This window comes from Schistocerca gregaria, chromosome 8 (assembly GCF_023897955.1).
Source record: "Schistocerca gregaria isolate iqSchGreg1 chromosome 8, iqSchGreg1.2, whole genome shotgun sequence".
Taxonomy (NCBI): Eukaryota; Metazoa; Arthropoda; class Insecta; order Orthoptera; family Acrididae; genus Schistocerca; species Schistocerca gregaria.
Genome location: NC_064927.1, coordinates 79,678,418 through 79,703,314, shown reverse-complemented (window position 1 = coordinate 79,703,314; position 24,897 = coordinate 79,678,418). Strand labels below are relative to the sequence as shown.

Genomic DNA, 24,897 nt, shown 5'->3' with positions numbered 1-24,897 from the left:
AATCAATCTTCCTCCTCAAAATGATCCCTACACACCTACCTTCTATGTGCTTTCATAAACACAACAATCCTGGGTGGTCTACAGTTGCTGATCACAGTCCTCACACTGAACAAACCTCTGCCCTTGTCGACTGACAACTCCAACCAATTGCACCTTGCCTAAGTTTTCATATCTAAAGATATGAACCACTTCCTTCACTAACTGTCATCATCCCCACCCCATTACCACCTGGATCCCTTCTCATCATTGTTGATATCTCTATACACGAACAGCTCCATGTCTATGATCTTGCTGCTATTAAACATCATCTCTCTCAATGTCCATCCAACTTCAAACCCACAATCTCATTTCTTACACAACCAACTAATTATGTCCACATATATAGAATTTCTCCTTTGAGAAATACAAAAAAATCTGCAGTGAGACCGCAGACATCCACATAATACCCTCTTATGCCCGCCTTTTTATGGGTTATATAAGTAAATTTTCCTTGTCTCCCAAAACTTCAGATCCCTTTTCTGGTTCATGGCCACTGATGATATCTTCATGATTTAGACCCAGTTCCAAGACACCCTATCACCTTTTCTCCACAGCCACAAGATGTTTTCCCCACTTGCTTCACTTGGTCCTCTTCAGCTGATGTGCCACCTTCCTGGATTTCGACCTACACATCTCTGATGACACTATACTTCTGTTGATATTAAGCCCACTAACCATCAATCAGCATTGGCAGCCGAAGACTTCCGGCATAAGAAGTCAGCCTCATTCTGCCAACGGCCTTGTCAAAGAGGGCGAAGGAGCGGATAGAGGTTCAGGGCACTCTCTTGTCCTAGGGGTGGGAAATTGCCCCTAAAGGCGGAAGAATCAGCAATGATCAACGACATGAGGATGTAGAAGGCAATGGAAACCACTGCATTAAAGACACGTAATGTGTATCCACAGGACATGTGGCCTGTAGTTGAAGAAGTGTCACTATGATCTCTCCATTGGCCAAAGATTCCGGAATAGTCCCCCATTCGGATCTCCGGGAGGGGACTGCCAAGGGGGAGGTTACCATGAGAAAAAGATTGACTAATCAACGAAAGGATAATGTTCTACGAGTCGGGGCATGGAATGTCAGAAGCTTGAATGTGGTAGGGAAACTAGAAAATCTGAAAAGGGAAATGCAAAGGCTCAATCTAGATATAGTAGGGGTCAGTGAAGTGAAGTGGAAGGAAGACAAGGATTTCTGGTCAGATGAGTATCGGGTAATATCAACAGCAGCAGAAAATGGTATAACAGGTGTAGGAATCGTTATGAATAGGAAGGTAGGGCAGAGGGTGTGTTACTGTGAACAGTTCAGTGACCGGGTTGTTCTAATCAGAATCGACAGCAGACCAACACCGACAACGATAGTTCAGGTATACATGCCGACGTCGCAAGCTGAAGATGACCAGATAGAGAAAGTGTATGAGGATATTGAAAGGGTAATGCAGTATGTAAAGGGGGACGAAAATCTAATAGTCATGGGCGACTGGAATGCAGTTGTAGGGGAAGGAGTAGAAGAAAAGGTTATAGGAGAATATGGGCTTGGGACAAGGAATGAAAGAGGAGAAAGACTAATTGAGTTCTGTTACAAGTTTCAGCTAGTAATAGTGAATACCCTATTCAAGAATCACAAGAGGAGGAGGTATACTTAGAAAAGGCCGGGAGATACGGGAAGATTTCAATTAGATTACATCATGGTCAGACAGAGATTCCGAAATCAGATACTGGATTGTAAGGCAACACAGGAGCAGATATAGACTCAGATCACAATATAGTAGTGATGAAGAGCAGGCTAAAGTTCAAGACATTAGTCAGGAAGAATCAATATGCTAAGAAGTGGGATACGGAAGTTCTAAGGAATGACGAGATACGTTTGAAGTTCTCTAACTCTATAGATACAGCAATAAGGAATAGCGCAGTAGGCAGCACAGTTGAAGAGGAATGGACATCTCTAAAAAGGGCCATCACAGAAGTTGGGAAGGAAAACATAGGTACAAAGAAGGTAGCTGCGAAGAAACCATGGGTAACAGAAGAAATACTTCAGTTGATTGATGAAAGGAGGAAGTACAAACATGTTCCGGGAACATCAGGAATACAGAAATACAAGTCGCTGAGGAATGAAATAAATAGGAAGTGCAGGGAAGCTAAAACGAAATGGCTGCAGGAAAAATGTGAAGACATCGAAAAAGATATGATTGTCGAAAGGACAGACTCAGCATACAGGAAAGTCAAAACAACCTTTGGTGACATTAAAACCAACGGTGGTAACATTAAGAGTGCAACGGGAATTCCACTGTTAAATGCAGAGGAGAGAGCAGATAGGTGGAAAGAATACACTGAAAGGCTCTATGAGGGTGAAGATTTGTCTGATGTGATAGAAAAAGAAACAGGAGTCGATTTGGAAGAGATTGGGGATCCAGTATTAGAATCTGAATTTAAAAGAGCTTTGGAGGACTTACGGTCAAATAAGGCAGAAGGGATAGATAACATTCCATCAGAATTTCTAAAATCATTAGGGGAAGAGGCAACAAAACGACTATTCACGTTGGTGTGTAGAATATATGAGTCTGGCGACATACCATCTGACTTTCGGAAAAGCATCATCCACACAATTCCGAAGACGGCAAGAGCTCAGAAGTGTAAGAATTATCGCACAATCAGTTTAACAGCTCATGCATAGAACCTGCTTACAAGAATAATATACAGAAGAATAGGAAAGAAAATTGATAAAACGCTAGGTGACGATCAGTTTGGCTTTAGGAAAAGTAAAGGCACGAGAGAGGCAATTCTGACGTTACAGCTAATAATGGAAGCAAGGCTAAAGAAAAATCAAGACATGTTCATAGGATTTGTCCACCTGGAAAAAGCGTTCAACAATATAACATGGTGCAAGCTGTTCGAGATTCTGAAAAAAGTAGGGGTAAGCTATAGGGAGAGACGGGTCATATACAATATGTACAGGGAATAATAAGAGTGGACGATCAAGAACGAAGTGCTCGTATTAAGAAGGGTGTAAGACAAGGCTGTAGCCTTTCGCCCCTACTCTTCAATCTGTACATCGAGGAAGCAACGATGGAAATAAAAGAAAGGTTCAGGAGTGGCATTAAAATACAAGGTGAAAGGATATCAATGATACGATTCGCTGATGACATTGCTATCCTGAGTGAAAGTAAAGAAGAATTAAATGATCTGCTGAACGGAATGAACAGTCGAATGAGTACACAGTATGGTTTGAGAGTAAATCGGAGAAAGACGAAGGTAATGAGAAGTAGTAGAAATGATAACAGCGAGAAACTTAACATCAGGATTGCTGGTCACGAAGTCAATGAAGTTAAGGAATTCTGCTACCTAGGTAGTAAAATAACCAATGACGGACGGAGCAAGGAGGACATCAAAAGCAGACTCGCTATGGCAAAAAAGGCATTTCTGGCCAAGAGAAGTCTACTAGTATCAAATACCGGCCTTAATTTGAGAAAGAAACATGGACTGTGGGAAAACCGGAACAGAAGAGAATCGAAGCATTTGAGATGTGGTGCTATAGACGAATGTTGAAAATTAGGTGGACTGATAAGGTAAGGAATGAGGAGGTTCTACGCAGAATTGGAGAGGAAAGGAATATGTGGAAAACACTGATAAGGAGAAGGGACTGGATGATAGGACATCTACTAAGACATGAGGGAATGACTTCCATGGTACTAGAGGGAGCTGTAGAGGGCAAAAACTGTAGAGGAAGACAGAGATTGGAATACGTCAAGCTAATAATTGAGGATGTAGGTTGCAAGTGCTACTCTGAGATGAAGAGGTTAGCACAGGAAAGGAATTCGTGGCGGGCCGCATCAAACCAGTCAGTAGACTGATGACACACACACACACACACACACACACACACACACACACACACACACACACACACACACACACACAAAAACCACCTTGCCTTCCCAAATATGACAGTCTGGTGACCAGTCAGTGAATAGCACATCTGCTGTGATGAGAATTCCCTTTCCCATTACGATGATGAAGATCCCAATAAAGGGTTTACACACAATCACTAACCCTCCCCCCCCCCCCTCCCCCTCCTCCACCCCAAATCTAATACACACACAGATTTTCCACACCATATCCTCACACACTCCTAAGCTCACTCACCACCCCCAAGAAGCAGCTGCAATGGAGCAATCAGTATCATCCCAGCCTGAAACAACTGTAACATATCTGTTAGCAGAACTTCGACATTCTACAGTCGTTCATGGAAATGAAGATCATCCAACCCACAATCCTCCCAACCCTCCGAAAGTGATAATATGTCATCCATCCAATCTACGCAATGCTCAGTTCTATCCCTTTGCCACACTCACTCCCAACTGCTCACTGTAGGTGTCACACTCCTACGGTAGACCCCGGTGTGCGACCTGCCCAATTCACTTACCAAGCACAACCCCACCAGAGGCAGGGCCACCTCTGAAAACAGCACGGATACACCCTATGCTACCTCTACTGCAGTTTCTGCACAGCATTTTATGCTGGCATGAGCACCAACCAACTGCCCATCTGACTAAATGGCCACTGTCAACTGTGGGCGAGAACAGAGCTGACATCCAGTGGCAAAAGACTCTACCAAGCACAATGTGCTCAATTTCAGTGGCTGCTTCACAAGCTGTGCCACCTAGATCCTTACCCACAATAGCACTTTTCCTGAGCTATGCAGATAAGAGTTCTTGCAACACATCCTTTGAGCCTATAATACCAGTGGCCCCAATCTCCACTAACAGCCTGCCCCACACCCGCTTGCCCCAACACTGTTAACTTCACCAATCCTGCACCCACATGATGCTCTTTACATTCTCCCCTTCCTGTGCTCTCTCGCCTCCTCCCAGCCCACTCTGCACATTGTCATCCTTTATGTGGCATGAACTGACCAGTGCCAGTGAGTCTTACTCCCATCCCGTGCACCTGCTGCCTTCCTCTGGGCTGTCAGTCACCCTTCCCTAACACTGTCTCCCTCTCCCTGCCTCCTGTCTCCACTCATGCATTCCACCCAACACAACTTCTCAACACCAGACTACCAGCAGAATTGCAGTCCCGCACTGTGTATTGTGTCGGCACATTGTAGCTCAAAAAGAGAGAGAGAGAGAGAGAGAGAGAGAGAGAGAGAGAGAGAGAGAGTGTGTGTGTGTGTGTGTGTGTGTGTGTGTGTGTGTGTGTGTGTGTGTGTGCGTGTGATTTTTTTATTTTATTATTATTATTGTTATTATTGTTATTTTACAGTGTGTATGGAATTAGCATAACAAAGTAAGACAAAGCAAAGATGATGTCCTTTACAGGAAATGCTCAATATGTCCACCATCATTCCTCAGCAATAGCTATAGTTGAGAAATAATGTTGTGAACAGCACCGTAAAGCATGTCCGGAGTTATGGTGAGGCATTGGTGTCTGATGTTGTCTTTCAGCATCCCTTGAGATGTCGGTCGATCACGATAAATTTGTGACTTTGGGTAACCCCAAAGCCAATAATCGCACTGACTGAGGTCTGGGACCTGGGAGGCCAAGCATGATGAAAGTGGCGGCTGAGCACACGATGATCACCAAATGACGTGCGCAAGAGATCTTTCACGCGCCTAGCAATATGGGGTGTAGCGCCATCCTGCATAAACATCGTACATTCCAGCAGGTGTTTATCAGCCAGGCTGGGGATGATGCGATTCTGTAACATATTGGCGTACCTCTCACCCGTCACGGTAGCAGTTATGTGCTGTCCAGCACCCTCCATCAGACTTTTTTTTTAAAAAAAAGAAATAATAAAGCCCCATGTCATTCCAAGCATGTGTCTCAATTTTTACGTCTCTATCTACATTATTCCGTGATTTATTTAGTTTTCAAATTTATACTGACTTTTTTATCACCCGGTATATATATATATATATATATATATATATATATATATATATATATATGATGATGTAAATAAAATAGAAAGAAACTTCCACATGGGAAAAATATATTAAAAACCCAGAACCTCTCACAGAAGAACCCCAAAAGTGCCCCACTTGTGACAGAATACTTCCCGGGACTGGATCAGACCTTGAATGTGGCTCTCCAGCAGGGATACGACTTCCTAAAATCCTGCCCCGAAATGAGATCAATCCTTCATGAAATCCTCCCCACTCCACCAAGAGTGTCTTTCCGCCGTCCACCTAACCTTCGTAACCTCTTGGTTCATCCCTATGAAATCCCCAAACCACCTTCCCTACCCTCTGGCTCCTACCCTTGCAACCGCCCCCGGTGTAAAACCTGTCCTATGCACCCTTCCACCACCACCTACTCCAGTCCTGTAACCCGGAAGGTGTACACGATCAAAGGGAGAGCCACGTGTGAAAGCCCCCACGTGATTTACCAACTGACCTGCCTGCACTGTGACGCTTTCTATGTGGGAATGACCAGCAACAAACTGTCCATTCGCAGGAATGGACACAGGCAGACAGTGTTTGTGGGTAATGAGGATCACCCTGTGGCTAAACATGCCTTGATGCACGGCCAGCACATCTTGGCACAGTGTTACACCGTCCGAGTTATCTGGATACTTCCCACCAACACCAACCTATCTGAACTCCGGAGATGGGAACTCGCCCTTCAGTATATCCTCTCTTCTCGATATCCGCCAGGCCTCAACCTCCGCTAACTTCAAGTTGCCGCTGCTCATACCTCACCTGTCTTTCAAGAACTTCTTTGCCTCTGTACTTCCGCCTCGACTGACATCTCTGCCCTTACTCTTTGCCTTTAAATATGTCTGCTTGTGTCTGTGTATGTGCGGATGGATATATGTGTGTGTGTGTGTGTGTGTGTGTGTGTGTGTGTGTGTGTGTGTGTGTGTGTGTGTGCGCGCGCGCGAGTGTACATCTGTCCTTTTTTTCCCCCAAGGGAAGTCTTTCCGCTCCCGGGATTGGAATGACTCCTTACCCTCTCCCTTAAAACCCACATCCTTTCGTCTTTCCCTCTCCTTCCTGAAGAAGCAACCATCGATTGCGAAAGCTAGCAATTCTGTGTGTGTGTTTTGTTCATGTGCCTGTCTGCCGGCGCTTTCCCGCTTGGTAAGTCTTGGAATCTATTAGAACTGTTTTCAGTCTTTCTTACATGCCTTTTGCCAAATCAGTGTTTCTACAATTAGGTGACTTGTTTAGCTTTAGCCTTCAGATTGTTTACATCCTGCCAGAACATTCTGTATCATATTTAAAAAGGTACACTGGCTCCCCGATGGTTCAGTAGGCACCTCTATGAGAGTCAGAGAGAAAGAGAAAGAGAAAGAGAGAGGAGAGAGAGAGAGAGAGAGAGAGAGAGAGAGAGAGAGAGAGAGAGAGAGAGAGAGAGAGAGAAATGTACATACTGCCTATTACTCTGCACAAGAAGTCTGCAGTTCTGAACTACACAAAAACTTCATGCACTGGTAATCATGCACCACAGTAACTGCATCATTTGTCAAAGAATGTAAGTTTCATGAGTGTTTAATGGTAAATACTTATTTCAACTGAGCCCTGTAGTTTTTTACTTCTTCATACAAGTGTGTCACTAACTCTACTAACTAGTAAACATTATATAAGAATTTTTTATTGGCACTACTACATATTAATGCCATCTGCTAACTTATTCTAGACAAGATACACATTTCCAACATTGCTACTTACATTTTCAATTACATTGTTCACTGTGGCTGTTGATGAGGTTATCTGAAACAACTGTATTCGAACTCTGGATGAAACATTGTACGGCAGGCTACGGCTGATAGCCAGGGACGAAGTTGCCACACCAACTATGATTACGATTGGCAACTGTGGTACATAAGCACTGCAAACAAAACTTCAGGTAACACATGGTGGCATTTTTTCATTGATTTTAAGAACGGTAAGAATGCAACACAAACTTCAATGGTAACACACTTTTTAAAAACTGAAATTTTCAAATGCAAGGTTAGGGGTGCAGTATTAATACAGCCCATTTTTTTAAGAACACTCAGGTTTCTAAACCCTGGTGATGTGGAACACGTGCTTGCTAACACATTGTTTTGAAAAATAATTTAATACATATATTAGCCAAGAAAGTTTCTGATGTGTACAACAAGCTTTTATCTTAAATTTTATTCCATAAAATTAGTTCTCTCTAGTTTATCTTCTTTCGAGGCACTCAGATGTCCTCTGTGGAATGGAGATGGCCAAATACACAGAATTACAGAAGATTGTGCTCACTATAAAGTGGAATGGCTATAAAGTGGAATGGGTGTAAAAATGAGTTCAGGGTGTTTGCAGAAGGCAACAAATTCAAAGTCGCTGATACGTAATAACAACACAAGTACGCAGCCAATATCTAAAGTTATCTCCATACTGAACACTAAGGACTACATTTTCAGCTGGTGTTGTCGAAAGGTGAGGTACATTAAGCCATATTTCTGTTAACACTTCTCCATCACCTGACTAGTTCAACTGTTTGTTTTTGTTTCCAAGGCCCTATCATTTACCCATTACCCGTAGCACATGATCTGTTGTCATCACCAATAAACTATCGGTAGCTTCATGCTCTGTAACATGCTGGTCAAACACAGTCACCCACGCTCACTTTTTCCTTGTTTAGAAACAATGGCCATTTTTCATCTTATTCTATATTCTAGCACTCAATATCATCCATATAAATAGAAATGAGGTCTGATTTTGCATTCTTTTTTGATGCTCTTTTGAAATTATCCTGCATTCGTACAGCTCTAAATTATGGCTTATGAAAAACTTATGTACACTGCAATGTACCTCCATAGCAACTGTGTATTATGAAGCCCTGAATAACGAGGCGACAAGAAATTTTCTTTCAAACTTTTTAAAATGACTATTGTCAATATCAAAAATAAATAAATTTAATTAAGTACTTATATGTGGAGTGAAGTGCTAATCAGAACAAAATCTATCTGCACAAATTTCTGGGAAGAAATGTGGTCATTTCATGCAAATTTGCAGTACACAATACAGAATTCTTTGGAATGTGACAACCTACAATAAGTTAATTTGTTGAATATAGAGAGAGTATTAATATGAAAGTTTATCACATGGCTTGAACAGACAAGTACATGAAACTGTGTGTAGAACAATAATGAAACAGAGAACCTGTGGAAGCAAGCATCCCATTAGGTAAGGTGGAGAAAAGCTGTAGGAGAAAGATTCAAGGACATGGAAATCACAAAAAAATGAAATTAGAAGACAACAGATGCACATATGTCTCATGGCAGGGAATAGGGAGGATAAGTACTTTGATACATCAAGATAGTGACTTGAGTTGGAAAGGGGAGTGACTGTAGTTACAAAGGTGCCACCACACGCCAGAGAGAAATAAACATTACTGGGGGCAATGGTACAGTCATATCCCTTTTAATATTGTACAAATTTTAAGTACACATAAATATTAACAAAGCCACAGAAAGTTCTTTGAAAATAATTTAAAACAATGGGATTAGCTTTACTTCTGTCTTTAGTTTGTTCATTCCTAATACCAGTCCACTGATTCTTAAGTATTCACTCGTTTGCTATTTTCTCACACACACTACATTCATACGCTCACTTCACAAACCACTGAAATGCATGGCAGAGCCTACTACGCATTTTACCATGCACTGGGGTTCCTTTCCATTTGGAGTGTGGAAAGAATGGGTGCTTAAATAAATCAGGTATTTAAGATCTGTTGTCATTCACACTAGAAATTGAACCTGAGATCTGTAGACACATTTCAACTGTAAGAAATTCTACAGAAAAATGAGCTCGCATCTGGGAGGACATCGTCATCACTGCCAAGACTAAGTCCACACATATCTCAACTCTAATCTTCCCTATCGAGATCTACGCAGCAGAAACTTGGATGACAAAGACAGCAGGTTGTCGGAGGATTGATGCATTGGAAATGCATCTATGAAAGACTACTTCAAGTACCTCAGACAGCACATCAACCTAACGAATTAATCCTTTTAAAAATTTTAAAAACTGGGTAAACAGAAAGTGAAAGTCATAGGAGAAAATGTAAACTAATTAGCTTCGCAATTAAAGTGACACAAGAGATGACAATAAAAGTAGATCAAAGTGGTTTGCCGAAAAACAAAAGCACAAAAACTTGAACTAATTACGTGTAAACAATATAACTGGAGGGTCGGAAAGAAAATAGCTGTCAAATTTGTGAATAAATTGGTGAAAGGAAATCAGGAGAACGCCATGCAGTGCAATGAACTGTAAATTGTTTTGTGCAAATTCATAAATCTGTGCCCATTCCACTCACACCAAACCCCTTGCTTGCCACCACTGATGCCAGCTCCACCTATACCAACATCTCCCATGCACATGGTCTGTCTGCTGCTGAACATTTCCTCAGTCAGTATCCACCAAACACTCAACCTATGACATCTTTCCTGGTCACTTTAATCAACTTTATACTTACCAACAACTACTTCATCTTTGAGGGACAGACATACAAACAGATCAGGGTTGGGTTGGGTTGTTTGGGGGAGGAGACCAGACAGTGAGGTCATCTGTCTTATCGGATTAGGGAAGGACGGGGAAGGAAGTCTGCTGTGCCCCTTCAAGGGAACCATCCTTGCATTTGCCTGGAGCGATGTAGGGAAATCACGGAAAACTTAAATCAGGATGGCCGGACGCAGGATTGAACCGTCGTCCTCCCAAATTCGAGTCCAGTGTGCTAGCCACTGTGCCACCTCGCTCGGTCAAACAGATCAGGGGTATGGCCATGATAACCAGGATGGCTCCTTGCTAAGCCAGCCTTTTCATGGATTGCTAGGAAAGGGGGCTTTTCTGGAATCCAGGTCTTTAGCCCCTGGTTTCATTTTGATACAATGATGACATTTTTACCATATGGACCTGTTAAAATTCCTGGAATCTCTGAATAACTTCTCCCAATTAAATTCCAGATGGTCCTATTCCGAATTCCATGCCACTATTCCTGGAAGTTGATCTCATCCTCAGTGTTCACATTAAACCTACTACCAAACAGTACTTACATTTTGACAGATGCCATCGTTTCCATGTCAAGCATTACCTCCCATACATCCTAAGCATTCGAGGCAAACATATTTGTTTAGAAGCAGACTCTTTACAGCAATACACAAACATTCTCACCTCAGCTTCACTGCATGTAATTACCCCACCAGCCTAGTTCAAAAGCAAATTTCCTCAGCCATCACATCCAATCCTTGTACTGGTGATCCCTCCAAAAAACAACTTCAGAGCACACCACTGGTGACTCAGTATTATCCTGGTCTGGAATGTATTAATCAACTACTGCAACAGGACCATGACTTTCTAAAATCATACCCCGTGTGAAATTTTGCCCACCACACCTAGAATAGCTTTTTGTCACCCTCCCAATCTCCGCAATATTCTTGTCACACCCTATGCTCCTCCTGCACTCAGTTCCCTAACCTATGGCACTTACCTCTGCGAGCGACCCTGTGGCAAGACTTGCCCTATGAACCCTCATGCCACCAACTATAGCAGCACTGCAAGTGGCAAAACATGTACTACTAAAGGGAGAGCCACCTGTGGTACAACACGTGTCATATACCAGCTGTTACATAAAACAGTGTTCGGCCCTTTACATTGGCCTGACTACAACCAAATTATCAATTAGGATGAAAGGGCATAAGTAGAGAGTGTATATTGGCAACATGCAATATCCTGTTGCAGAGCATGCTCTACAACATGACCATCATGAGCTTGGCACCTGTTTCACCACATGCGCCATCTGGATTCTTCTCCCACTAGTTTATCAGAACTCTGCAGGTGGGAAACAGCACAACAATATGTCATTCCTTCTCGCCACCCACCTCGCCTTAATTTATGTTAATTTATTCTGTCCCAGCAAATGCTGAGACAGAACTGCAGCTACTCTTTTCTTCACTCTGTTTTCGTTTTCTACATCTGTCATTCTCTTAGCTGTCTATTTTTCACTGTCCACATCTGTTACGTACAATGCACTTGGCTTTTCATTCTTATTAACTCGTGCATGATGTTTAAGCAGTAATCTCTGTCCTGCATATTACCCTGTCTTCCACCTTTAGGCTCCCAGGTTTTCAAATCTCATCTGATGCAGTCCCAACAGTCAGTCTTTCTTTCTCATCCCATGCTGTAAGTCTTCCCTGACACAGGGTCCTGGGTGACTTTCCTGATATCTACACCATTACTTAGGCCTCTCCAGTCCTTTTACCTCACCTCCTTCCTTCTCTTTCAACCCTTCTGCCTGAAGTAGCAGAAACTGTCTCCAAACGCTTGCCTAATTGCGACCTTCTTTTATGTGTGTCGTGCCACCGCTTGGTGATATTTTTTATCCACCCAATTAAATTATTCTATCAAAAAATGATAGTTTTCATTGTTATACTACCATGTTTATTGTTGTGTTTGCCATGCCCATATTTATATTTGTAATACAAACAGTCCGTAACATTAGTTACTCCACTGCCTACATTTGATGCCAATATGCAATAAGCACTCATAGGCAGCATGTGGCAGCACTAATGGTGGATGTTACAAGATCATGTTAGAGGGATACGGGTATCAGTGCAGTCGTTGTCGTAATGCGGAAACAGTGTGATTTGTATGATGTCCAAAAAGTACGATCATTGGCTTTTTGGCCAAGAGTGGAAAAATTTCCAAAATGACCAAGTTTCTTAAAGTATTTGTGTTGGTTGGTTGGTTGTTTGGGGGAAGAGACCAAACTGCGAGGTCATCGGTCTCAGCGGATTACGGAAGAACGGGGAAGAAAGTCGGCCATGCCCTTTCGAAGGAACCATCCCGGCATTTGCCTGGAGAGATTTAGGGAAATCACGGAAAACCTAAATTAGGATGGCCGGACGCGGGATTGAACCATCGTCCTCCCGAATGCGAGTCCAGTGTGCTAACCACTGTGCCACCTCGCTCGGTAAGTATTTGTGTGCCACCATGTTTAAAGTATATTGTGCATTGCAAAATGGCACTGTCCAAAACTGGTGTCGAGGCTAATGTAGTACACCATGTGCCGTAGATGACAGTGGTGAACAATGGCTGCAGAGATGTGTACATGCAAATAGATGAGCAACTGACTGCCCAGACGAAGTCTCCTCAACAACTGCTCGGTGAATGTTGCTGTATATGGGCCAACGCAGCATGTGCCTGGTAGATGCACCCATGCTGATTACTGTTCATTGATGATGAAGGCTAAAATATGCATGCCAATGCTGCAACTGGACATCCGCTGAGTGGTGACAGGTGGCTTTTTCGTACGGATCGCTTTTTATGCTCCGTCACTCAGATGGCCATTGGTTTGTGCAGCATGAAATCTCTGAAAGCATACGTCTTGCAACAATTGTCAGAAGCGTCCAGGCTGGAGGGTATTTCCTAGGTGATCTCATTATTCTGGAAGGTTTAATCGATCTACACAAGTATGTACAAGGTCTGTTCACAATATTCCAGAATGTTTGAAATTTCACACCAATGGTGTGTCGGATCGAAATGCGGTTGGCATCCCTGCACGTGCCTGTGTTTAATGTTTAACTGCCAGAAATTTCATTGCTGTATGTCTGTTAGTTACTGTGCAGCGCTGTGTTTAGTAGAATGTTGTGTCGCACAGTCGGTGACTTTCACGGTGGCAGAGTTATAGGAGAAACGCATCTGCAAAACATTTTGCAGTAAACGCAGAAAAAACATTTACAGAGGCACACAAAATGATGCAGGAAGCCTACGGTGATGAGTGCATAAGCCGCATTCGATGTTACGAATAGTTCACATAGTTTAAAAATGTCCGGACCGAAGTTAAAGATGGCGTTCGTTCGGGACGCACTTCGACATCCACCAACGGTGCTCGTGTCGAGAATTTCAATAAAACTGTGTGTGCCAGTCAAAGACTTATTGTCCAAGAGATTGTAGAAGAATGCAACACTTCACTTGGATCATGTCATGAAATCCTGACACAGTAACTTGGAATGAATCTTGTTGCCATCAAGTTCCTCCCACGGCTCACGAGTCAGGACCAGAAAGACTTCACCTCGCAATCTGTGAAGAGCTTTTGGACTGCGAAAATGACAAAGAGATATTCCTTAACAGAATGTTAACAGTGAAGAGACATGGATTACATTTATGAAGTTGAGGCCAAAGTCCGATCTTTACAACGGTTCAGGAAAGGTTCTCCAAGACCAAAAAAAGCTTATCAGGTCAGATAAAATGTCAAAGTCATGCTAATAGTTTTCTTTGACTTTGAAGGATTAGTTCATCATGCATTGTTGCCACAGGGACATACTGTAAGTCAATGGTACTATTTGGACGTGTTATGATGCCTGCGAGAAAATGTGAGAAGGAAACAGCCTGAATTGTGGGGAGACAATTCGTAGCTCTAAGCACCACTATAATGCCCCTGCACATCATCCCTGTTAGTGCATGACTATCACACAAAAAATGAAATTGCTGTGCTGCCTCATTCCAATATTCACCAGATGAGGCCTCTGCAGACTTTTTTTTAATTTCCGAAGCTGAAAACCCCCTTGAAAGGCTGAAGATTTGTGACAACAGATGAGATGAAAGAGACTTTGCAGATGGCACTTTACATGGCCCAGCAAGAGGCATACCAAGACTGCTTCCAGAACTGGACACAACGTTGAGAGTGGCTTATCAATTGTGGAGGAGAGTATTTTGTAAGATACCATGCACAATAAGTAGAAGGTAAGCAGAAAAATTTTGTAGACAAAGTTCCGGAATTTTTTTGACTAGACATTGTAGCAATCCTTTGAGATTGTGTCCATCCCTACATGCAGTTTGTTTTTCCTCGGCATGACGGCACCTACCAGTAGGACAATGCAAAGTGTCACGCAGTTCTCAGTGTACTTGGGTGGTTTGATGAGCTTCAGGTTGAGTTTACAGTACTCTCCTGGCCACCAAACTCCCCAGATTTAAATCAAACCAAGAATCTGTGGGACCATCTTGACTGGGCCAATCATGCCATGGTTCCTCAACTGAGAAACATACCACAGACGGGCACGGCTCAGGAGTCGCTGCAGCTCCATACCCCTGTTTCTACCTTCTAGACCCTCACTGACACTATTCAAGCATGTCTAGCAGCAATCTGTGCTGCAGAAGGTAATTATTCAGGCTTTTAACAGGTGGTCACATTAATGTGACTGGACAGTGTAGAACTAACGAAAATTCCATTTTCTATATTTTCTTAATAATTTAAATGGAAGCAGTAATTCTAAAATCCTTATTCTACATATTTACATACTTCAACAAACCTAGAAATAAGTATAAAGTCTTTCAACACACGCTGACTGAAATTCTCAAAGTTTGGAATTATAACAACCAAAGGTTTAGTGTACTCATTGTTATCTCTCTTGCTCTTGTTCCTCTTTTCTGGAGATCTGACAGAAAAGTAATTTTCTTCTTTCACAGTTCTGTACCACTCAACAAGCACAGGAAAGTTACACAGTGCCTTCTTAACTTTCTTAGGTGAGTGTGATTTTTCATTATCACTATCTTCATCAGTCAGCTGATCATTATCATCCTCATTCTCTTCATAATCCTGAAATAGAATAATTTCAGTGTATGTCAAAGTTTTTGCATGGTACAAAACATTTGATAAATATTTTCTCTATGCTACACTAACCAATTGTTCATGAACTTAGGAAATAAATATTGTAACATAATACACTAAGAATGGTAAGTGAATTAGGAAATATTCACTCCATGGAAACTCCACATAGGAATATAAACAATGTAGGAAGAGAGAGACGGCTGCTTAGTGTAAAGCAGACATATCAAGTTGCAGGCAGGCACAATTAGAAGACACACAAAGCTTTCGATCACAGCCTTGGTCAGTAAAAGAGAGCCACACACCACTCACACCTAGAAGCAATCACACCTCATGCACACGACTGAAAACTCCAGCATCTCAGGCCAGAATGGTATTTCGGCTCGAGATGCTGGAGTTGGCGGTCATGCGTGTGTGACGTGTGCTTGCTTGTAGGTGTGAATGGTGTGTGCCTCTCTTTTACTGTCCAAGGCTGTGATCGAAAGCTTTATGTAAGTGTTTTAATTGTTCCGGTCTGCAGCTTGATGTGTCTTCTTTTCAGTAAGTAGCAATCTGTCTCTTTCCACATTGAAACTATTCACTCCTTTTAATACCCTGTCAAAGCACTGGATTGTTGTGAAAAAACATCTACTCTACGAGACAAAGAAAACTACAGTGAAAGGAAATAATAAATAAATCTCACCACGTAAACTCCTATGTTTGCAACACATCTGAAGTATGAGGTGGAAAGAACTGGCAAGAAGCCAGTTGCAGTTGGCTTCTTGACAGTGTCAGCAAAACCAAAACAGAAAATCTTAACAGATAACAGGGAGTAGGAAAAATGTAGGCAGAAAAAATTAGAAATAAATTATGTTTGACACAGTGTATTCCTATTGTGTGAAATGAGAGTGTGTCATTTTAAGCTGTCACCATACTTCCCAACCCACAACAGCCAATTGTCATCCTCTACTAGGGGTACTTTCTGACTCATATTCTGAAGTTTCACATTAATGCTCAGCAGTGTCATGTTGATCACATGATGAATTTTTCTCTTTTGGATCCTCCATCAAGTAGGGTATGTTAATATTATCTTTTAAACCCAACACACAATGTGACGAAGAAACTGGCATCCCACAGGGTGACAACCGATCATACTGATACCTGATGTCGGCATCATTGTAACATAACGATAATGATTGCACCACACAAAGGAAGATCCCAACAGGTACTGGGTGGGGGCCAACAGCGAGCGATGGTAGGTGATACGCTAGACTGGAGCATGTGACTGCCGTCTGCTCTGTTCAGCACCACTAGCCATCTGACAAGGTACCAAAGGACTGAGGGTAGTGGGGGGGGGGGGGGGGGGGGGGGGGAACCTGTGTACACCAGCTCCTGTTGGAAGAACTGCAAATGTAAACACTAGCTGGTTGCCGTTACAGGGACACACCCCCAGCACTCCAGTCGAGGGCCTCAGAAGACAGGGAGTCGACGTTTCTTACAGGATCGAGGGCGTTCTCTAAACATGGCACGGCAAGAAGGAGAAGGGTCCAGAAAATACTTACAATATCGATGCAGAATTGACCCTCGTTAACGGATGGGAGAGCAGCCTCACAGAAAATGACGGAAACTGTAATGCCGTCATGTCTGCACATGAGCATTTCTGGCACAATCTGTCTCACGTACTTTGCTAAGTCATTACATCCGAGTGCGCGAGAGGAGCAGACACATTTAGTGGGCAGTTGAATGTAACACAAAATTGCGTTTGCAATAAAAGAGCACCTGTTTGGTGCCGAGTGTTACATGAAGCACACCTTTTGCAGAACTGTGTGTGTGTGCACAAGGGTTTCAGACTGATATGTAACTCTCCAAAGAGAGTTCAACACCAGAAAAAACTGCTCATGTGAAGGAAAGCCCGGACCGAAGTTTATTGGTGTGAAAGGGAATTGAATTGTGTGGAAACATTAGTGAAAAGGCTGTCCATTTGTGTCGGTACAAATTTACTGTTGTGTGTGGGTTACTATGATCACACAAGAAGTTTCACTTGTCGAGTTCTGCCGATAGTAACAGAGTTGAGTGGACTTTTGGGTACCCATTTTATTTCTTCAGATGAAGCCTGGTTCAGCTTTCCAGCATATGTTAACTCACAGAAAATGCACCATTATGCATCATAATACACCAGGTGTATCCAAAATAATACACATACACTAGAAGAGCTAGAGCAGAATATTCAAAACAATACTGCAACTGTCCTACCCCCATGAACCATGGACCTTGCTGTTGCTGGAGAGGCTTGTGTGCCTCAGCGATACAGATGGCCGTACCGTAGGTGCAACCATAATGGAGGGGTACCTGTTGAAATGCCAGACAAATCTGTGATTCCTGAAGACGGGCAGCAGCCTTTTCAGTAGTTGCAGGGGCAACAGTCTGGATGATTGACTGATCTGGCCTTGCAACACCAACCAAAACGGCCTTGCTGTACTGGACTGCGAATGGCTGAAAGCAAGGGGAAACTACAGCTGTAATTTTTCCCGAGTGCATGCAGCTTTACTGTATGGTTAAATGATGATGGTGTCCTCTTGGGTAAAATATTCCAGAGGTAAAATAGTCCACCATTCGGATCTTCGGGCGGGAACTACTCAGGAGGACGTCGTTAACAGGAGAAAGAAAACTGGCGTTCTATGGATCGGAGCGTGGAATGTCAGATCCCTTAATCGGGCAGGTAGATTAGAAAATTTAAAAAGGGAAATGGATAGGCTCAAGTTAGATATAGTGGGAATTAGTGAAGTTCTGTGGCAGGAGGAACAAGACTTTTGGTCAGGTGAATACAGGTTTATAAATACAAAATGAAATAGGGGTAATGCAAGAGTACGTTTGATAACGATTAAAAAAAAAAAAAAAAAAAAAAAAAAAAAATAGGAGTGCGGCTAAGCTACTACAAACAGCATAGTGAACGCATTATTGTGGCCAAGATAGACATGAAGACCACACCTACTACAGTAGTACAGGTTTATGTGCCAAATAGCTCTGCAGATGACAAAGAAATTGATGAAATATATGATGAGATCAAAGAAATTATTCAGATAGTGAAGGGAGACGAATATTTAGTAGTCATGGGTGACTGGAATTCGATAGTAGGGAAAGGGAGAGAAGGAAATGTAGTATATGAATATGGATTGGGGCTAAGAAATGAAAGAGGAAGCTGCCTGGTAGAATTTTGCACAGAGCATAACTTAATCACAGCTAACACTTAGTTCAAGAATCATAAAAGAAGGTTTTATACATGGAAGAATCCTGGAGATACTAGAAGGTATCAGGTAGATTATATAACGGTAAGACAGAGATTTAGGAGTCAGATGTCGACTCTGACTACAATCTATTGGTTATAAACTGTAGATTAAAACTGAAGAAACTGCAAAAAGGTGGGAATTTAAGGAGATGGGACCTGGATAAACTAACTAAACCAGAGGTTGTACAGAGTTTCAGGGAGAGCATAAGGGAACAATTGACAGGAATGGGGGAAAGAAATACAGTAGAAGAAGAATGGGTAGATCTGAGGGATCAAGTAGTGAAGGCAGCAAAGGACCTAGTAGGTAAATAGATGAGGGCTAGTAGAAATCCTTGGGTTACAGAAGAAATATTGAATTTAATTGATGAAAGGAGAAAATATAAAAACACAGTAAATGAAGCAGGCAAAAAGGAATATAAACATCTCAAAAATGAGATCAACAGGATGTGCAAAATGGCTAAGCAGGGATGGCGAAATACCCTCAGACTTCAAGAAGAATATAATAATTCCAATCCCAAAGAAAGCAGGTGTTGAAAAATGTGAAAATTACCGAACTATCAGTTTAATAAGTCACAGCTGCAAAATACTAATGCGAATTCTTTACAGACGAATGGAAAAACTAGTAGAAGCCGATCTCGGGGAAGATCAGTTTGGATTCCGTAGAAATGTTGGAACACGTGAGGCAATACTGACCCTACGACTTATCTTAGAAAATACATTAAGGAAAGGCAAACCTACATTTCTAGCAGTTGTAGACTTAGAGAAAGCTTTTGACAATGTTAACTGGAATACTTTCTTTCAAATTATAAAGGTGGCAGGGATAATGTACAGGGAGCGAAAGGCTATTTACAATTTGTACAGAAACCAGATGGCAGTTACAAGAGTCATGGGGCATGAAAGGGAAGCAGTGGTCGGGAAGGGAGTGAGACAGGGGTTGTAGCCTCTCCCCGTTGTTATTCAGTCTGTTTATTGAGCAAGCAGTGAAGGAAACAAAAGAAAAATTTGGACTAAGTATTAAAGTCCATGGAGAAGAAATAAAAACGTTGAGGTTCACCGATGACATTATAATTCTGTCAAAGACAGCAAAGGACTTGGAAGAGCAGTTGAACAGAATGTATATTGTCTTGAAAGGAGGATATAAGATGAACATCAACAAAAGCAAAACGAGGATAATGGAATGTAGTCTAATTAAGTCGGGTGTTGCCGAGGGAATTAGATTAGGAAATGAGACACTTAAAGTAGTAAAGGAGGTTTGCTATTTGGGGAGCAAAATAACTAATGATGGTCAAAGCAGACAGGATATAAAATGTGGACTGACAATGGCAAGGAAAGCATTTCTGAAGAAGAGAAATTTATTAACATCGAGTATAGACGTAAGTGTCAGGAAGTTGTTTCTGAAAGTATTTGTATGGAGTGTAGCCATGTATGGAAGTGAAACATGGACGATAAACAGCTTGGACAAGAAGAGAATAGAAGCTTTCGAAATATGGTGCTACAGAAGAATGCGGAAGATCAGATGGGTAGATCATATAACTAATGAGGAGGTATTGAATAGAATTGGGGAGAAGAGGAGTTTGTGGCACAACTTGACAAGAAGAAGGGATCAGTTGGTAGGACATGTCGTGAGGCATCAAGGGGTCACAAATTTAGCATTGGAGGGCAGTGTGGAGGGTAAAAATCATAGAGGGAGACCAAGAGGTGAATACACTAAGCAGATTCAGAAGGATGTAGGTTGCAGTAAGTACTGGGAGATGAAGAAGCTTGCACAGGTTCGAGTAGCATGGAGAGCTGCATCAAACCAGTCTCAGGACTGAAGACAACAACAAGTACAACTGTTCCTCAGGTGAAGCTGCTAAGTGTGTCTCACAGTTTGACAAATAAAACACTGTAATGCATAGACATCAGTGGTAGCCACTTCCAGCACCTTCTGTTACATTAGTTAACAGGAATGAATCATCCTAAATATTTCCTAGGCCAGTTTCAGTTTGTTCAGCCTGTAGAATGTAGCTCAGTTAATGTAGACACCCCCACTCTATAAATCTACCTTTTTTTTTTTTGCACACAGTCTTAAATGCATTTTAACACTGAATAAACCAAATTTGGGGAACAACATAAGAACACAAGCACTGACTTAATTGGAGCAATATGTCCCATGAGCCCCAACTTGACAAACTCATTAATTACTTGTTAAAATTACACGCTTTATTAAATTCAATAGCACATTTCAAATTATGAGGACTTCAATACACATTTATTCTTAGATGCAGAATTGTTACTAAACTATGGAAGTATATGTTGAAGTCTCAACCTTCGAACACAGGAACTGAGAAACCATTCTTTCCACAGTTACTCGCACATTTCTACATTCCCACGAACGTAAGACAGCTATGTGAGGTGTAACTTGTTTATTGAGCTGAACTTTTAAAGAATCAAACAGAGCCGTATGGTCCGGTACATTGATACCTGGAAAAAAAAAAAGTAAGACATGGAAATAACTAATACTTTTTCTGAAAGTTTAAATGCGTAATGTGAAACAAAAATCATACATATAATGACATAAGTGAGGATGGGAGGAAGATCGGGTGTAGTGTCCCATTTCTGATGAAGTCGCAAACTCCAAATAGAAGAGGATGGGGAAAGGAAATCGGGCACACAGTTCCCAGAGCACCAGCCCACCACTTGCTTCAGCAGAGAGTTCCTAAATTTGAGTGGTTTGAGGAGGATTCCAATTGCAGTTCTCACAAATGTGAGTCCTGTGTGTACCCCACTAGGCATTCCTCACTTGACTATAACAGCATAGTCCAATCACCAGTAACAAAAATCTGTAGCGTAAGACCTTGGAAACAGTGTTGCATCTTCGATACTAATACAGGATGGAAACAGAATTCACAGAAAGGAGTCATCATTATCTGCACCGTGGGTGCCATTCATTGAAAACTGTTCAGAAATCTGTGTACTGGACAAATTAAAACACACATATTCAGTATATATTAGTGAGTAAATTCATTTTGAAGTAATACTGCGGATGTCATGTTTGAGGTCCATTAGTGTGGTGTCAAGCAAAGAGTGGTAGTGTAGATTATGCTAATACGACAGTCTAGCAAGAAATGCAATGGTTGGTTGTTGCAAGATGGAAGAAAGAGGTTCGATTAACTAACACACAATGGAGCCATAAAAATCAAATCATCATAAAATGTGTGTTAATACCCAGTATTATGCAAAATTGTGTTTTTAACTTCTCATGGTTGGGGTTCAAAGTCACATACAACTTTTTGAAAGGCATCATTTTCGTCAGCTGAGAGAACTTTGAGAGAAAGTGTGTTGCCAGTCTGTCAGCTTACATGCCTCAGAAACATGATGCTCAAATCCAGTGGAAGATGGCCTTGGTATTACATATGAACAGTGTTATGTATCACTAGACCAAGCACCAAAATGTCATTTAGGAGATAATAGATACCTAAGTTTCCATTCCCTAAAAAATGTATTTGTTGTTGAATTTGCCCAATTTCTTGTACCAAAGAAGGGTTATTTTTGTTTCACTTAGTAGTGCAACCTCAACAAAATTACATTCTAAATAACAGGATAAATAACAAAAATGGTTGTTATCCTACTTAAGCTTAATTGCTGCTAGTGAGATTTTGTTATGCATCAACAGATTGTCTCTTGGTCTCTTTATGTGTAGCTGAAGAGTTATTAGGTTTATTATAATGATATGGCATTAGTTAACCACATGCCTTTCATAGTCTGAAACAACTTGATGAGGTCAGTTCATTGGAAACGAAGCTTAAATAAATAGCACACTATGTTTTGTAAGATAATGTTGAAAAACTTTCTAAAGGTAACAAAACTGTAGTTCCTGTAGCAAGGACGTGTCTCTTAATGACTGTTAAAAAACACAAAACAATTGCAACAATGCAAAGACATGTAATGGAACTTTCACAAAAGTCAAAGATAGCAATCCTTACATTCAAAATGGAGTAAGTGTTACTAATTGTACATTTCAACAGGGCCTACTGTCTAAAAACAGTAAAATTTAAGATAGTGAAACTTGTACAAACAAAAAATTAAAATTAGTAACCATCACTCACATTCTATTTTGAAGTCGACTTGTCCATCATGTCGTCTTCCACATTAGTATCACTTTCAAAAGACCAGTGGCATAAGGGACTTCAGGTCTTCAAGTTTTTCTTTAGAAATGAGTTTCCCCCTGGCCACAGTTGAATTGTGTGTTCATCCATGTTCAATGTGTGGATGAAAGATCCTCCCCCCCCTCCTCCCCCCATTTTTCTGAATGCGTATTTCAACTGCAGTCTCTTGGTCGAAGTCTCTCTTCACAAAAATGCTTAGAGGTTTGTGCTTTCTTGTTTCAATTTTTCTAGTTTTCAGATAATTTATATTGAGTTTTTCTATGCCAGGTTTACAATTCGTTATTTGTTTTTCCAGCATTTGTGTTCCAACAAAATTCTCCCTTTCTGTCTTTTAGGACAACCAAACCATTCTTTTTACATCTTACTTTCATGACATCTTTAATATATTGACAGTGTAAAACCATTGTTGTAGCTTCAGTGCACACACTACGTCTCCGAAATCACTGTCATTGAGCAAACAGCTGTGTCCTGGGATAACATAGTGCGAAGTCATCTTTCCTAATGTGGGGTCATCTTTCAACACTGTTTTGAGTAAAAGCACTATTTTTATATTATAATTTTGGCCTCCAGACAAGTCTGACCAGAGAATAAGTTCCTTTGTGATAACATATTGTGGCTTATAAATTTGTTGATGCAAAATTGAAAATCAAACATTGGCGAAGCATCTCTTAAGTCTTTACCAATATTTCATGGCAACCGTTACTACAATGACAATGGTGACTTTTTCCCCAATGGGTTGTGTGTTTCCCAACAGAATGTGCTCACATTAGACATTTTACAGGAACAGGGCTTGGTCCAATAACACATAACACAGTAAATATGCTGTTTGGTATCTACAGAAACTGCAGGCAAAGTGGAATAGTTGAGCCATATGGACTTCCTTGGTGAGCATCATTATGTTTACAGTGTACGAGAAGCTACACGGTCGAGTCACATTAATGTGACCACCGCCTATGTTCAACATCAATATGCAATAACCACTTGCAGATGGCAGATGGAAGCACTAGCAGTGCAGGGTATGTGAAGCACGCCGGGGACATGCAGGAAACAGTGTAGTCATTGTCGTACTGTGGAAACAGCAATTCGTGTCATATCCAAAAGGGCTTCCCTTGTTAGACAAACTGAGCTTTCAGCCCAAGGGTGGACATCAGTAAACGGTTTGCATGTTGCTGTGGTTAAAGTACACTGTGCATGGCAAAATGGCGCTATCCACAATTGGTGCCGAGGCAGCTCCGATGCACCGTGGCTATAGATGACAGTGCAGAACAGTGGCTGCAGAGATGTGAATCGGTGAATAGATGTGCAACTGCTGAGCAACCAAGGGGCTCCCAATAGTGTCTCCTCAACAACTGTTCAGCAAATGTTGCTGCTTTTGGGCCTCTGCAGCTATCAAGTGGTTTATACACCCATGCTGACAGCTGTTTATTGCCAACAAAAGCTGGAATTTGCACGTCAATACAGCAACTGGATGTCCACCAAGTGTGACAGATGGCCTTTTACAATGAATAAAGTAAAGACTGTAACCCGATGATGTGACACTGCTCATAGTACCGTAAATTTGGCACTGTGTAATGAACATAGGTGAAGTGGAACAGTTCCCTTAAGTCCAATAATGGAAGTAATACTTATTCTAATAACCCCTTAAATGGAAATAGGCTTCACTGAACATCCAAAGATTTTGAATTAAGCATTCTTACTTACAGACCTCTGCAAGTTCACAAAATCATGTACGAACAAGTCTCAGTTTCATTGTCCCTGCATTGCTGCCTAACTGGGCCCCACTTGGCCACAGTGGCAGGACAATGCAGTTGGGTGTGTTGTATTTGTCTGTTGGTTCCGAAGGATCTTGTCCAAATGTAAGTAAAGTTTAATACC

At 41.6% G+C, this 24,897-nt stretch overlaps 1 protein-coding gene across 2 annotated transcripts in view; it reads right to left on the bottom strand.

Moving 5' to 3' along the window:
- The window catches only part of LOC126284386 (origin recognition complex subunit 3), a 114,281-nt gene that overhangs the window by 68,687 nt on the left and 20,697 nt on the right, over positions 1–24,897 (bottom strand). For both annotated transcript variants that reach the window (XM_049983273.1, XM_049983274.1), the window contains exons 4-6: positions 21,183–21,337; positions 15,314–15,600; positions 7,707–7,866 (exon numbers count right to left, since the gene is read on the bottom strand). In XM_049983273.1, the coding sequence (XP_049839230.1) occupies positions 7,707–7,866; positions 15,314–15,600; positions 21,183–21,337 (602 nt within the window). The remainder of the gene's footprint in view (positions 1–7,706; positions 7,867–15,313; positions 15,601–21,182; positions 21,338–24,897) is intronic.